The sequence below is a fragment of the Falco peregrinus genome, chromosome 8 (assembly GCF_023634155.1).
Source record: "Falco peregrinus isolate bFalPer1 chromosome 8, bFalPer1.pri, whole genome shotgun sequence".
Classification (NCBI taxonomy): domain Eukaryota; kingdom Metazoa; phylum Chordata; class Aves; order Falconiformes; family Falconidae; genus Falco; species Falco peregrinus.
This window is the reverse complement of record NC_073728.1, coordinates 59718283-59733305: the sequence shown is the minus strand read 5'-3', so window position 1 is coordinate 59733305 and position 15023 is coordinate 59718283. Positions and strand designations below refer to the sequence as shown.

At 48.1% G+C, this 15023-nt stretch overlaps 2 protein-coding genes across 6 annotated transcripts in view; one reads left to right on the top strand and one right to left on the bottom strand.

Annotated features, from left to right (window-relative positions):
• Positions 1-323: 323 nt before the first annotated feature.
• Positions 324-10768, top strand: LOC101919677 (leukotriene C4 synthase). 2 transcript variants are annotated; one of them, XM_005242716.4, is made up of 5 exons: positions 1708-2954; positions 7201-7300; positions 9138-9208; positions 9907-9988; positions 10236-10768. In XM_005242716.4, exons 1-5 carry the CDS (start codon positions 2897-2899, stop codon positions 10381-10383), a joined length of 459 nt encoding a protein of 152 aa, XP_005242773.1. In that variant the 5' UTR covers positions 1708-2896; the 3' UTR covers positions 10384-10768. The 2 variants fall into 2 exon arrangements, with proteins under 2 accessions (XP_055669207.1, XP_005242773.1); XM_055813232.1 differs by lacking the exon at positions 7201-7300 and having other exon boundaries at positions 324-2954.
• A 681-nt stretch (positions 10769-11449) lies between these two features.
• Positions 11450-15023, bottom strand: part of MGAT4B (alpha-1,3-mannosyl-glycoprotein 4-beta-N-acetylglucosaminyltransferase B) — a 51900-nt gene continuing 48326 nt past the window's right edge. For all 4 annotated transcript variants that reach the window (XM_055813219.1, XM_055813220.1, XM_027794311.2 and 1 more), the window contains 5 exons: positions 14563-14756; positions 14098-14176; positions 13579-13666; positions 12444-12556; positions 11450-12372 (listed from right to left, as the gene is read on the bottom strand). In XM_055813219.1, the coding sequence (XP_055669194.1) occupies positions 12349-12372; positions 12444-12556; positions 13579-13666; positions 14098-14176; positions 14563-14756 (498 nt within the window). In that variant the 3' untranslated portion in view covers positions 11450-12348. The remainder of the gene's footprint in view (positions 12373-12443; positions 12557-13578; positions 13667-14097; positions 14177-14562; positions 14757-15023) is intronic.

The following is a 15023-nucleotide window of genomic DNA, read 5'->3' as shown; positions in this document are numbered from 1 at the left end:
AACAAGGCTTTACGCTACACCCACTGCTTCTGGACTTGTTTTTTAATGCAGCTTAATGCAGCAGTAGGCCTTAAGCTGGGAAATACAGCTGCAGAGGTTGTTGTTAGTAGTGAAAAAGATGTTAATACGTACAAAGATTTCACATGTGCAGAATTGCAGAGTTCCAGAAATATACTCGGATTCCCTCAAAGTAACAGGCCTTAGAGGTTCAAAGTGGTTTCCTTACAACTTGTAAAATGACAAAGATTGTGTGTGTTTGATGCAGGCAGATGGTGCACAAACGCCCCCCAACGCCCCCCCCCTGAGAAATGAGGAACATGTACTGCAAGCATGAGTTAAATTTCTGAACAAGGAACAACATACTGGCAGCAAGTTGCGTGAGCATTTTGGCTTAAAGCTGGCGAGGTCCCTAAGCCACTGTGTAGAGCCGGGGGGTTGAAAAGGCTGTGGAAAATCATGGCAAAATCGGTCATTCAGACCCTGCTGGATTGTTGAACCTCTTAAGATGGACACTTGCCTGTATGTTGGTTAGAAGTAAAGCAAGGATCTGGGCTTCATCGGTGCCTGAAGGAGCCTGGCTTTAGTGGTGTGTGTTTGGATGTTAATGCGTGCTTGTTAACAAGTTGTTACTTGATGAATTACTCTGAATTGAACATTTCAAAGCAGTTCTCTTAGTGAATCATGCCACTTGCAGCAGACCCAAGAATTCAGTTATTTATGTAGTTCCTGTTTGTCAAGTGTGCCTTTTTACTGCTGATACTAACCTGAAGTTCTAAACTAAGATCAAATCTCTCTAACCACAGATATAGCAATAGCGATAAAGAATTTGCAGTGTGACACATGCGTTTCTTGCTAAGGCTGTATTAGTTTTGCATGTTACTGTAATTTCAAGCATCCCCCTACGTAATAAGAATTTTAAATCTGCTTCAAACATTGAAGGATCATTCTCCAAGCATCGAAGTTGGTGTCTTATATAGCTATTGTGTTTAAGGCCCCAGCTCAGAGCCTTCAGATTTTCTCACGAAGTGTGTCCCGACTTACCTATTTTGAGTATATCTTTACTGTGCAAGTTTGGGGGGAGGAGGGGACCAGTAACTTAAGCTTATAAAGAACCAAATGTAATAATAAGTAACAATACCAGGATGAGCTGCCTCTAGCCTGTGGGGAACTGTGAAGTTATTACTTTATTAACTTTTGCTTTATTGTCTCATTAAAAATGCTGCATTGTATTTAATGTTGAGTAAACCAGAAATTTCCCAAACTGTCCCCCACTGAAGTGACATGCATGGCTGTATTTCCAAAGATCTTAAGGAGTCAGTGGCAGCTTGTGACCAACCATTGCTCGGAAACTACCTTTTAAAAAAATTCTTTTTTCCCCTTGATGTTAGTGTTTTCCTTGAGGCTAGTGTAAATCTGTAATAGCAGTGTTTTCTAAAGCCAGAGTTGTTTTTTGAAACGGTGTAAGCAGAAGTAGACTCCTGGTCATATTTCCCCTCTGACTTCTATATTAGACACCCCAGATGACAGCTTGGATCACTAATAGATTCTGTTAAGGTTAATTGTGTTATTTCTATTTCAGTCTGGGTCTGGCAGCAGCTTGGAGGGTCTAAAGTCACATATGACTGTTTTGTAGAGAAAGGGAGTGGCTTTGCTATGCTCTATGCATGGTTTTTATTGGACAAAGTGTATATTTGAATTAATTAACTTCATCAACTTCATAAGCTTGTCACAATGGGTTTTTGGGGCAGTGAAGAGCCAAACCAGAAAAAACTTGCTGCATCGTACTTAGGAGAAACTGTAGGTCTGGTCACTTCTTGTTTGGTACTGTGCACAGATCTGTATTGAGGTTTTGTGGGTGTGACTGTACAGAGAGAAATGCAATGGCTCAACCATATCCTGTCCCCTCTCTTCACCAAAATTAAGGGAAAACCTTAGTTGATCATGAATGATACTTCTTTCCCCCCCCTCCTTTTTGCTTTTAAAAGTTGGAGTACATACAACCCATACAAAGTTGCTCTAAAACACAGGCTGACTTTTTTTAAATGATGCATGTTTTGCTTTTGTGTAGTGGGGAAAAAGTTATTCAGGGCTGAAGTATTGCTGGTTTTTCAAATGTTACATTTTAAAATTCTAATTCTGATGTCAATGTAACATTTCTGAGGGTCTGTGTGTTTCTGCATCCTCTGCTGCCTTCCACTGGGAACTGAGCACTTCTATTTTGTACGTTAGCCAGGAAAAGGTTTGTACCGCAGAGTTCTAAAAACATCAGAAAACTACAAAAAGTGACTGAGCACTAGAGAAGAGCCATATTCTTATTTGGTAAACTTACAGTATTAATAGGATAAAGCATTTGAATGCTCTTTTAATAATTCAGAATCCAGTAACCAGAATTAAGTTATTCCAACTGAAGTCTAGAAATCTTTCATGTGGTCAGCTTCACTACTTGGAATAAGAGCAGAAGGTCAAGTTGTTAATTTGTAAATTCTTGATAATAATTTTTACAACCTCACACATAATTCAGATGCTTTAGAGCTGGTTAAAACCAGCAACAAAAGAGCTGGAAGAAATCCCATCATCTTTCAGTTGCCAGCAATATATCAGTCAGTCATGGTAAAAAATCTGTAAATATAATGCAAGGATTTTACAGTTTGCATGTGCAAACCCCTTGCTGTTATGTTGTTCAGCAAAAGGCCCTTGTCTGGAATAGACGGTTCCTGATGGCTGGCTGCTTTGGCAAGTTGTGTGGTGGGGAGAGAGTTAATGGGCGGTGGAGGAAACACGTGTCGGTGCTGGGTGATGAGGAGGCTCAGCTGTAGGGTGTGCAGTGGTGGGAGGGAGGTTTGGAGAGCAGCTGTGCTCATCTACCTGGCTAGGGCTTTGGTCCACAGTCAGCGACATGAGAAATCAGATAGACTTGCTGGCCACTGTCACAGTTTTGGGAGTCCTGGAGCAAGGTAAATGTTCTTTATATAATGCTAGGTAGTGTTAAGCTAATTATATCAAGCTTTGTGGAACTTGGTTGCTGTGTTCTGCTTTGGAGTCTGTGTGGAATGGAAATTGCTGTCTTCCAGCTTGGCAAAATGATGCAAATGTTTGGCCATTCCTGGTGGAAGTGTCATGCCTGAGATGCCTGATGTTCATTTTGTAATAGGGGCTAAAATGATCTGCAAGCCTCAAAGCCAGCATCCTAGAAGGAAATGAAATGTAAGTTTAAAAGTAAAACTTAACACAATTTCAGCAATAGAATGTCTTGAAAATATTTTCTGTGATTGAATTTTAGCAGGTAATTTGTAACTCAGAGGGACTGGAGGTAGCCAGAGTAAAGGCAGGTTAATAAATAGGCTGATGAAGAGCTCAGTGAATGGGCATGCATCGTATCTATATAGAAAAGAGCATCATGTACGCAGGTATTTCTCCTCTGTGACCAGTGTAGTTATGTGTCCATACAGTTAAGCAGATGACAAGATGAGCTGGCCACACACAGTCATTTGGGAACTAATGCAAGCCTTTCTGGTCAGAAATAGACGCAGACATCTTTAAAGAAACTCGGTGACTTCTCATAATTTAAATAGATGTGTTTGGTTTAGACCATTTAAGCAGCAGCAGTGGAGTTGCCAGCCTGTCTGCCTGTTGTGTTTAATTGTGGGTCCTCTGGGCAAAGGCCTCTCCCCTTGGGCTTCAGGAGGGTCACAGCAGGGGACACTTCCCCTGCCTGGGGTGGGGATAGAGTCCCCCTGTCATTAAAATCTTCAAATTTGTCTAAGGGAAGGTTTGTCTGTAGGGATGTTTTTATTTATTACTGAATTAATTCACCGTAGAGCTCTTTCACCTCTGCTTATGAATGGGTGTGACTCTCTGAGCAGCCTGGTGTAATTTCAGCTATCAGATGATAAATCTCTCAATATAAGCATGATTTAAAACACAAATATGCTACTTGAAGCATAAGAGTTCAAGACTTCTGAATTATCAGTAGTTCCCCTTCAAAAAATTTACAGAGAAATATCTGCAACTACAAATGGAAGATACTTTTGTCTTACGATTTTTTTGTTTAATGTGCAAAGAGAAAACGTAAAGAAAATGTGAAATTGGGTTATGGAAATGTTGCTGAGCCCTTTGCATTGGAAAACCCTCAGTTGCAAATCCCTAGATAGCAGTTTTGTCTCAAATATATTTGTTTTATGAGAACTTAAAGTATTTTTTAAAGGTTGCAGCCTTAGGCTTTTTTCTTGCGTGCTATGCAAACCATACATAGGTGTGAATCCAGCAGATGAGTAGCAAGCATTGGCACCCTCTTATCTACATTAGGTCAGATAAAGTACCCTCCTGTTACTACTCTGCAAGGGAAGCCAAGCAACAATTGCAAAATATTATGTGTTTCCTTTCTCTCTACTAGTACAAAACATGTTTGCTCATGTCACCTGGATTCGGAGCTGTGCCGTAGCTTTTTCTTGCATATTTTGAAAGGATATTTTGTAGGCGAGTTACAGATCTGAGGCTCGTTCCGAGAAGGCAGAGCACTGAAAGATGGCCATGCGCTATATGTACAAACGCTCTTCCATCGCATCCTGATGTAGGTGGTGTAATTTAATGGCTGAGTACAGTGCTGGTTGATTTTTATTTTCTTCTTCTTAATTTTCTGGGAGCCCATGGTTCTTTCAAGTAACTTTCCTCTTTTTAATGTAGTTGTGCTCAGATTAGCAAAGCTCTGAGCTTAGTGCTCTGTAGCTACATGCCCCTGCCCGGTGTTGAACGCTGTACCAGAGAGCAGAACAATGCCACCACAGTTTTTGGGTTCCCCCACCCTCTTTTTTTTATGGCTTCAAAGGAAATAATGCTTATGCAATGTTACTGGCTGTTAGTCGCCACAGAGCTTGTTTGCCAGGTTCACTCAAATGTGGCAGATAGCAGCTGTAATATGGCTTGACAAATTTGTGGACAGAGTCAAATGGAGAATACAGGTCTGGCTGATACCTCCACCGAGGAGCAAAGTGCGGAGAGAGCTCAGCCCCTACGAGCCACATGGGAATCCACACAGATATTTAACCTGGAGACATGAATCACACAAACTAGTTTGAAAGGTTCTGCAGAGCAGATTGCACTTTTTTCCCTAAAAGTTCATGCTGAGAAGGGTTGTACGGTGTGGTTTTTTATAACACCTCATTCTGAGAAGTGCTTTTGGAGTGTGATTCTTCATCCTTAATGATTCATCCTTACACCAGGCTCAGAGGGCAGCGAGCCGTCCTCCGAAAGGCTCCTCTTGGGTGGCTGTTTTACATATTATCCATCCTGAAGCATAAGGGATTTGTTGCAGGACTTGTCTGGATATTTGCCCCCTGTATACAAGCAATATTAAGTGTAGAGTTGATAGGTTGGGCCTGAAATTATTCTTGCCGTGCTCATCAGTTGCGAGAAGGCTGCACTAGGAAGGGTGCAGATGGCACGAAGCAGGATGAGCACCGCTGCCCAGCACAGTCAGGCGTATGCCACGAGCCAGAGCTGCGCATGATGCGGTAACAAGCTCAGTCCCTTTCTTGAGAGGTGGCTGGGATGAGACCCTGGGAGTGTGAAAATGGTTGTGCCGGAGAGAGGTGCTGATCTGATGTACAGAGGAGGTAACAGGATGGGTCAGGGTGGGTTTCATCAGCTTTCTCCCAGCGTTCTAGCAGCTGCTGCTGAATTGCCAGTTGTGCGTTGCTGCCGCCCCGGCTGCCTGGGTTCGCAGAGCAGGTGCTGTGTTCTGCCGGACCTGGGGGCAGGATGATGGCTGCCCCCACCCCCATCATCAGCGTGCTGCAAACAAACCGAGGGGGGAGCTCCCCACCTCCCTTCCTCAGCACCCCTTGTTCAGGGCTGGGTCACTGTGCACGCTGGGGGAGACACTAGAACACACAAAAGTTTCCTGAAATTAATGTCTATGTGTATTTAAATGAATAATATGTTGTGTAATACACAAGGTCACATCGTGTCAGATTATTTACATTTCTAATTCCCTTCTACATATGTTCTAATGCTTTTCTGCAGGCATGCATGGATCTGTTTTGTCTTTAATCTTGCAACATCTGTCCCTCCTTTCCCTTCTCTATCCTGCTGTTCTGCTTTTATAGTCTTTGTTGGAATAAGGCAGTCCACATGCAGTCCTTGCAGCTTGGCTCCTTGTGTCTCTGTCCAATGCTCTGGAAATGTTGCTACGTTAGGACCTTGCTAATCCAGGTGACTCACTTAGCAGCATGCTGCCGCAGTCCCCAGAGTAATTGTTTTTATAATTTAGTTTACTCCTATATGAAAATTCTTATTTTCAATAAAGGGAGAAATGTAGTGGAGCACCTAAAGATAAACACTTGAAACATTAGCAATCACCTGTGGGAGTAAGAACTTTAATCAAATAGTGAAACAGGGCAAATCTTCATGTTAACAAGTTTTCATCGTTTTGAAGTGATTTTCCACATCCCTTACAAATGTAGGAAGGAGCGATAAGAGCAGACACCGAATTAGTACCTTTGCCCAGATTTGCACCCGCTGGTAGCAGTTGTCTGCGCCTTGAACTGCTCGAGCCTTGGGGCTATCCTGCAGGAATGAAGTGGAAGAAATAGCCAACCCCATTCCCTTCTATTGCCATGATTACAAGCATCTCTAATTGACTTGATGATAGATATCCCAGGGCTTCACAGTTTGGATGCTGCTCTCTGATATGGGGCCATCCTTGTATAAAAGCGTTGTGCTTGCTAGATGTAGCAGAGTTACACGCCATTCCCCCCAGACTGGCTGAGGGTGTACTAATACTCTAAAAGCACAGTGCAAGATTAAAAAAGAGTAACTGTGTGTCTGGGTGCAGACTCAGTAAGGTCTTAGCATGTGTTGCTGGCCTTGCTGCAGGACCGAGGTGTGTTTGATCTGCTGGGAGCAGCGCCCAGGGCTCCGCTGCCGCCGCTGGGCATGAGGCTATGCAAAACGCCAGCCAGCACCTCAGCTCTGCCAGGATAACCAAATGAATTTAAATAACAAGCATGAAATAAATGGCATGTTTATTCCAGGTTGTGTGTGACAGCCCTGGACTATGAACCTAGAGAGTATCGGCTCTAACCACTTGCTTGATTCCAAGCTAGATAAAGCTTGGCTAAACAATAAACAAAACACTGCTGGGCTGTCACCATTCCTGTGTTGTTCGTTTTTTGTTTTTTGTTTTTGTTTTTTTTTTTTTAGCCTATTTTGTGCTGCAGGTGATCTATGCCCGGCGGAAGTACAAGATCTCCCCTCCTGAGACAAGAGGTCACCCTGAATTTGAGCGGATCTTCAGAGCTCAGTAAGATTTTAACTTTTTTGGGCGACTCCATCTATGTATGACTTGGTCAGGTGTCCCTACCAGGAAAGACAGAAGTCACCCTCAAGTCACCTTTTCGCTTACTGCTACTGATACTATTTATTTATTTTTTTTAACCCTTTGCAAGCAGAGGTCTGAGTTTTGACTTGGAGCATCTGGCTATGGCTGGAGCATTTCTGTCCCCCCCCCCAGTAACCCTCCTGGTATTGCGAGAAGCAGCCGAATTACAAGTCAGTGGCTGCGTGGAAGAAGTGTTGAGCATTAACGCATTATAACAGTGACGTTTAATTTTAGCTCTAAATTGTGAGAGTAGCTGAAGCTATAATAACCTAATATTTGCTTGTAAGTTTTTGCTGTTGAAGCAAAGGGCCTTGCTGGAAGAACCAGCTATGAGGATGTTTTAATTTTTTTCCTTATTTAAGCCATTCTACTGCAAAAGTTGGCACTCGCAGGCCCACGCTGAGGGCTGTTTCTTTTTGCTCTGTTCCTATGGAGAAAGCAATGCTGGAGCTAAACTGCAAGGGTTCACAGATCCCTTCAGCTTCCAGCAAGCACTAGATTCCATCTTTCATCTCAGTCGTCCTGTTTCGTAAGCAATTGAAAGGAGCTGGCCAGAGCTGGTTTGAAGGGTAGCCTGAGCACGGCACTAAATCCTGAACAAAGCAGCTGCGTTTCCTTGCCAGCATGCAGGAACCGCTTGTGAAGTGACAAAACCACCTACCTTGGTCCTTCTGTGATGCAGTGGAAGGCCGGCCTGTACGGGAGGCATCAGCCTTTGCTGGCTGGGTACCTGATGATGTGGCTTTTCGATACTGGGCTGTGTGTTACCAGAGCGGGGATGCGGGCTGTGGGGTGCCGGGGAGCCTGCCGCGATGCTCTGTGGAGGAGGTGGCCTCAGCCACTCGCTTCTGAGAAGGTATTTCTTCCTCGTAGGTTTTTTTCCCCCTTCTTTGTTCTTTTCCCTGTGGAAAAGCATACAAATGGATAATTTGGTTTGATATATTAAAAAAAAAAAAAAAAAGAAGGGAACAAAGGTATTGATTTATTACTCACTCGTGGAAACCTGGCAGACTCCCCTCACTGAGGCTCAAACTGCATTTGCAACGTAAGGTTCTTCAGGCTTTTTCCAGCTCCCAATCTGGCCCCATTCCCTAAGGCTTGGTAAATTTTTGGCCAAATTTAAGATTAAATTGCCTAGGGAATGGTAAAATGTAAGAGAAATGGAGAAACAACCCCCTTGTCTTTAATACCACAGCTCACCCTGTCCTTTCTTGCAGAAAACTGTACTTTTTGTTACTGAAAGAAAAAGGAAGAAAACCTGGCTGCAGATGTGATTGCCTTCTGCTGCGTTCGACCTGGGAGAAGGCTTGCTCTTAGCACGTGCTTTGTGTGACACCCAAACTTGGGCCATGGCCACTCAAGGGGAAGAGAAGGCTCCTTAAATAACGATAAGGAACCTCTGCCCATGCAGCGTTAATGCCGTAGCTGTACTAGGTGTCTGTGACGGCGCTGTGCGCAGGGCCAAGGACGGAGGGTCCAGCAAAGACAGAGCTCTGTCTCGGCTGTGGCTCATTTTTGCAAGGTCCACGTGAGTGTGAGGTGAACACTGTGTGTTTGGGTGCTTTTCTTCTCCAAAATACAGATAATTGGGTGCCCGCGGTTGCAGAAAAGGCCCTTTCTCCACAGCACAGCAATACCTCTTATCGGCCCTTTCAGTTTGCTCCGACGCGTGTTTCCAGCTCGTTTCTCTGGCCTCGGTTAACCAGCTCTCCGATGTACGAGGATGTGGTTTTAACTCTCATCTCTGGTTCTTACCCAGGGCAAATTGCTCAGAGTACTTCCCCATCTTCATGTCGCTCCTCTGGGTTGCTGGAATCTTCTTCCATCAAGGTAAGGGAGGGAACCCCAACCCAAACCACATGCACAAACTGAAAAAAACCCGTTTGAATCCCACTGCGACTCAGGCATGTGCTCTCTGTGCCCATGGGCTGTTACTCGGGGAAAGCGAAGTTCCCCTTTGGCTGGACAGACCCAGGAGCACCCCAGCTCCAGCGTGCATGAAGCTGCTGGTAGCGTGGCAGCCGGGCTGGTCTCCAGCCCAGAGGGGGGGGTTGGTGGCATTGACCTTCACCTGAGCCCGGCTGTCCCCCAGCACTGCTTCCCCTAGACAGGGTCGGGCTGGCGTGCGGTGCCAGGGCAGCAGCAAGCTGCAGCAGAGCTGCCACGCGAGACCCACGCTGCTGTCGGGAGAAACCATAACCCCAGCGATTAGTCACCCACCGTCCGTCCTGTCCCGAGCGTGTTTTGGGGATTTGGCTGTCACCCTGGGGAAGATGCAAGGAAGGACCAGGGAAGGGACTGCTGCAAACCCACGTCCCAGGGCAGCTTCTGGGGGGCAGAGAAGGTCAGCCCTCACAAAAAGGGAAAGAAGAAACCCCACCTAAGCTCCCACAGCATTCTAACGCTGAGTCCCTCTGCGTTCGGTTCTCGGGGCTGTGCCCCATCTGCAGGGGGGCATGGGTGACTGAGCACGGCAGCGTCTGGGGAACCCCAGGCCCATCACAACTCTGCTCCCCTCCCCCCCGCAGGTGTGGCTGCGGCATGTGGGCTGATGTACCTCTACAAGCGCTTCAAGTACTTCCAGGGATACAGCGTGGCTGCACAGGGAAGGTAAGTACCTGGCCTGGGCTGTGGGCACCCCAAATCAACCCAGGGAGGCTGGGTGCAGGATGTGGCCCCTGGGGCAGGTTTCCTTCCCGTGGTGGGACTGACGGCAGATTTGCATCACCCTCCTGCGCTCGTGGCCACACCACTGGCTCAGTCTCAAAGGAGAGTGAGGGTCGCCAAGCCCTCACCAGCACACTTCATGCCCCGGGGGGGGTCTGGTGGTGTCTGATGGTGTTTTCTCCCTGCGCAGATTGGGGCCGCTGTACGCCAGTGCCTTGCTGCTCTGGCTGCTGCTGGGGCTGGCGGTGGCCGGGCTCCTGGCACACTTCTTGCTGTCCCGCTCCTCTGCATGGACCACGGTGCTGGTGTGGCCCCGCCAGCTGCTTGGTGCCTGGTGAGGGGGGCTGCTTCCCCCCAGAACCCAGGGCGTGCCCTCGCGGGAGAGTCACACAGCACGTCAGAGACCAAGCATCTCCCCAGCTCTGTGCTCACCTTTGAAGGGCGGTGGATGCTGGCGTTCCTCTGCTCGTGAAGCTCCACTACTTCACAGGTAATTCTCCCTTCTAGAAAGCAAACACTGCCCAGCCTCTGCCCCTGCTGATGGCCTTCACCGCCAGCTCTTGCAGCACCGTCTGCTCTAGAACTCCTGTCTTTGGCTCTGCCTCACAGAGCACAGATGGACCCGTACGCTGTTGTCACTCTTCCTTACTGCTGTAACGATCTATGTTGAAGGATCACACCATGGGTATACAAAAAATAAATTCCTTCTCTCGGTAGAAATCACCTGTGATTGTCAAAGCTGCTTGGGGACTGGGTGTGAGAACATCCGAGGGTTAGGGGACTGGGTTGCATGGGAAAAGCTGCTGCAATTAAAACAAACTTGAAAGGATGGGTACACTTGTCTAAAACTGTATCCCAGTTCTGGGGAAAAAAGTGTGAGTCTAGTCCAAATGCTAAAGTCTGTGTCAGGCATTGACTTGAACGATTTTGATTTGTCACTGACCCACAGCAGGATTTTTGCCCTCTCTCTGGATTTCAGCTTCCACTGCAAACTCGGTGTTCGCAGGTAACTCATGTAGGCATATCCTTGTGAAGTTGTATGTGTGTATAAAAAAAGCAACATATTTTGTAAGACAACTGTTCCACAACTGCACCCTTAGGTGTGCTGGTGCCCAAGCACCTTCCTCGTGCCCTGCCAAGGAAAGACCCAGCCAATTTTTCTTTTTTTAGTAACCGGTGAAGGTTCCTGTGGCAAAAAATACCCAGTCTCCCACCGGGCTGCTCTAAGAGCTTTCCCCAGCACCAGCAATGCTTTGGGAATGTCAGGTACTGGTGAGCACTGAGGAATGACACCCCTTTTGGGTGCAGGGGCTGCAGCTGGTCCCTGGCCCCCAGGGATGCCCACTGGCCCTGGGCAAGCAGAGCCAGTGTCTTCCTGCCACGAGTGACTCTCACTGCTGCACCAAAGGTTTAAATTTAGCTTTTATTACAGTGCACGTTATTTTATATATTTATATATAGAGATGTACTGGAAAAATCAAATGTATCCAATAATAAAAAATACAGCACATTAAAGTAGTATAATGCATTCCAGTGTATAGCTGAAAAGATATTGGGATTTACACTAATCCCTACTATTTTTGAACTGGGCTACTTCTGCTTTTTTTTTTCTCCCCCCAAAAATTCACACCAATCCATAACTGAAATCGTTATTTAAAAAAGATGGTTTCTGCACTCCACCTCAAGGCATGAAGACACTGGAGACTTCACCGTGAGTTACGGGGCTGTGTTCAATGCTGGCAGGCACAGTGTGGCTTTTGTTTTGTTTTGTTTTTTTTTTGTTTTCCCTGCCATACTCATAGCTCCAACCCCTTTGGATTCGTTCCTCCTCTGCCGGAGGAGGGTCAGTCTTCACCCCCACTGAATCCTCGGCTGTGGCCAGGGCTGTTGCCTGGACGAAAGCAAGGCAGAGCCGGGTCCCCCACCGCCTCTGTCCCAGCAGGACTCAACGTGACCAAGCCCCCGCTCTGTCCCCAGATGCAGCCGGAGGTGGCCCTGTCCTGGGCTGGAGGTGGCCCTGTCCTGGGCTGGAGGTGCTTTCCATCCCGCACACTTGCTAAAGCTCATCCCGACGCCAAGCTCTCGCTGTGCCGGTGCGGCCCGAGCAAAGCCAGCCCTCTGCACAGGGCATCGCTGTTTGCTCTTCTGCTGGAGAAGGTGACAAGGTGACGTCCTGGCCCCACAGCACGCAGCCGTCCCCCGGCAGCTGTCCTGCGCTGTCCTGGTGCCGCAGGGAGGAGGGAGCAGGAGGGGAGGGAGAAGGACCAGGGATCCATGCGTGTCCACCCTTCCTCAGGCCCATTTCACTCTGCTTTTTTGATAAAAATCTGCAGGAAGAGAGGGCTGGGGTCAGTGAGAAGCCGCGGCTGGGTCCCTCTGCAGATGAAGCCCGGCTTACCTCGCTCAAGATGATCCACACCGGGGAGTCGGTCTGGATGGACAGCCTGATGGCTTCCAGCGGCCCGAAGGATGGATCCACCTCGCCCTCTGCAATGCCCTTGGAGAAGGAGCCTGGTGGGGACAGCACACGGTGATGTGGGGCCAGTTCTCTGGCATCCAGGCCCCCCAAAGGGACCAGGAGTAGCCGTGGGAGCCCCTGCCCACAACGCCCTGACACAAGCCAGGCTGAAAACCAGCAGCCTGGACATCGCTACAGTGCAAAATGCTAGGCTTAGGGGAACAGCAAGATCAGCTAAAACCAAAATGGGGAGTATTTGGCTACACATCACTGCTGTGATGAGGAGTATTTGGCTACACATCACTGCTGTGTGAGGTGGGCAGAGCAGCCTGAGGGCAGCACCATCCTGTGAGAGGCAAATATCAGTTCAGTATCCATGCCATGGAGGCAAGTCTTGCATCCATAGTGCTACCGAGGTTTCAATGTGTTGCTATGTCCCATTTTTGGATGTGATTTTTTTGGGTTTTTTTTTTGGTTTTTTTTTTTTTTTTTTTTTTTTTTTAAATGCAACTGGGAGAAACCAGACAGCGGGCAGAGGAATCCTAAAATGGCAAAAAGCTACCCAGACCAGGGAATTTTCCTCTTATTTGTCTATTAAAAAAAAAATAAAAAGTCTTAGCAGGGACACCAGGGCTTTACCATGTACCAGCAGGTCCCTGTAGGCTACAGTCACTGGGTTTTGGCCAGTGCAGGACAAGCACTAAACCAAGCTCAGGTGGCAGGAGACAAAGTCCCAGCTGCCAGTGGTGTGAGTACCGAGACAGGCTGTGGAGGGAGAGCAGAAATCACCCACGGTGCTGATTTTTAACACCAAATGAGGCAGAAGGATAATCTGAATAATTCAGCCCCAGCTCTGAGCAGAGATGGGCAGAAACATACGACTGAAAACTATCTGAAGAGGCCACCTAGGCTAAGAGGGGAGAAGACAATGACAAATCCCGTTCTGACCTGGCTCCTGGCAAGCAGAAATTACTCTTTGCCAAGCAAACAGCACCAAGGGTCTCAATTCACTTGAAGGATATGGGCTGGGTGATCAAACCCAGCCGGCAGTTTACCACCCCCGGCCCTGCTGTACCTATCTGGATGTAGCCATCCGTCATCCTGCGGTATTTGACAGCTGTGCCTCTTCCCTCCTGCAAGGCTTCCTTGTCTGACTGCAGGCTCTGCAGAAGGAGATGAGCTTTGTGGAAGGCCAGTGGCAAGAGCCACCCAAAAGTCCCAAGCCACAGCAGCACCGTGGCACCTCGTCCCCCTGCCCGTCACCCCAAGCCTCGTGCCCCCAAACAAGAAGGCGTTTGCTGCCCTCATGCTGCGGCTTCCACAGCACCATCCTGGCTCCAGCTCCGCAGCTGTCCCACCCCTCCCCTGAGCATCCCCCCCGCAGGCTGGCACAGCTCCCACAGCGACTGCTCAGCGCAGGGTCCCGCTCCCAAGGTGGCACCACAGCAGGCGCGACCCCTGGCTCCCAGCCAGCGCCGCTCCAAGGCACTCGAGTCTTGTAAAGATTTCCCGGACGGCTTTAAGCAGTTCCCTTCTCTCAAACCTCTTTTGCTTCCCACTCCACCCCCGGCTCAATTCTCAATAAAACTCTTACGTCAAACGGCAGAACCTCCACAGTCGTATTGAAGAGTTTGTCTTCTGGGTGCTCGATGTTCCCGCTGCGGAAGAAGAACCTGTGACAGGGACCAAAGCCACAGATACCCACACTGAGCGAGGGGGGAGGGGGGGCACAGTGGCTTTCACCCCAGCCAAACCATCAAACAGCTCAACTTCACAGGCACCTTCCCAGAAAGCCCACAGGCACGTGGTTTGGAAGGAGACCTGCACCAGGTTAGCTAAATCATGGCTTGCTCACAAGCGCAGGAAAGCAAAGGGCTCTGGCAAACATGGCCCCACCAAAAAAGGGGTGAAATTATCCTCCCCCTGGAAGAACACCGCTCCCTCCTGCTGGGCAACCAAGCAGGAGATGGGCAAGAAATTCAACATGAGCCAGAAGAGCAAAAGCAGAGTGTCCCCACACACACCCTGGTGCCCCCCCCCAACCCCCCCAAGCACTGGCCTTTCGATGCGGAGTGGTTTGAAGAATCTGAATCTGATGAAGTCTCCGGCAGTGGGAGTGAAGGCCCAGAAGAAGTCCTCCCGCAGGTAAGCCTTCTCCAAGGTGAAGTGCTGGTAGGTCTTCAGGCTGGTGCTTACCTCCGCAGGAGGGTTGACGTGCTCCTTCCGCAGGGCCTGCTTCCCAAAGTCCTTGTCCTTGGTGGGTGCAAAGCAAAAAAAAAAAGCTCTCACTCATTCAGGAACAGGGGTCCCAGAGACAAGGATTAAATTAAATTTAAAATTTAAAAAAAATAAAAGCTCTCAATTTACACAGCACTGAATGATGGAAGTGATCTGGGGAGGGCACCAGCCAGGGCAATGTGTGGCTGGATCCCAGGAGGACACAACTTCAGGAGAGGCAGCACAGGGAAGCACCACTGCTCTGCGCTCTGATCCAGCACCAAAGAACCTTTCATTGTCCAG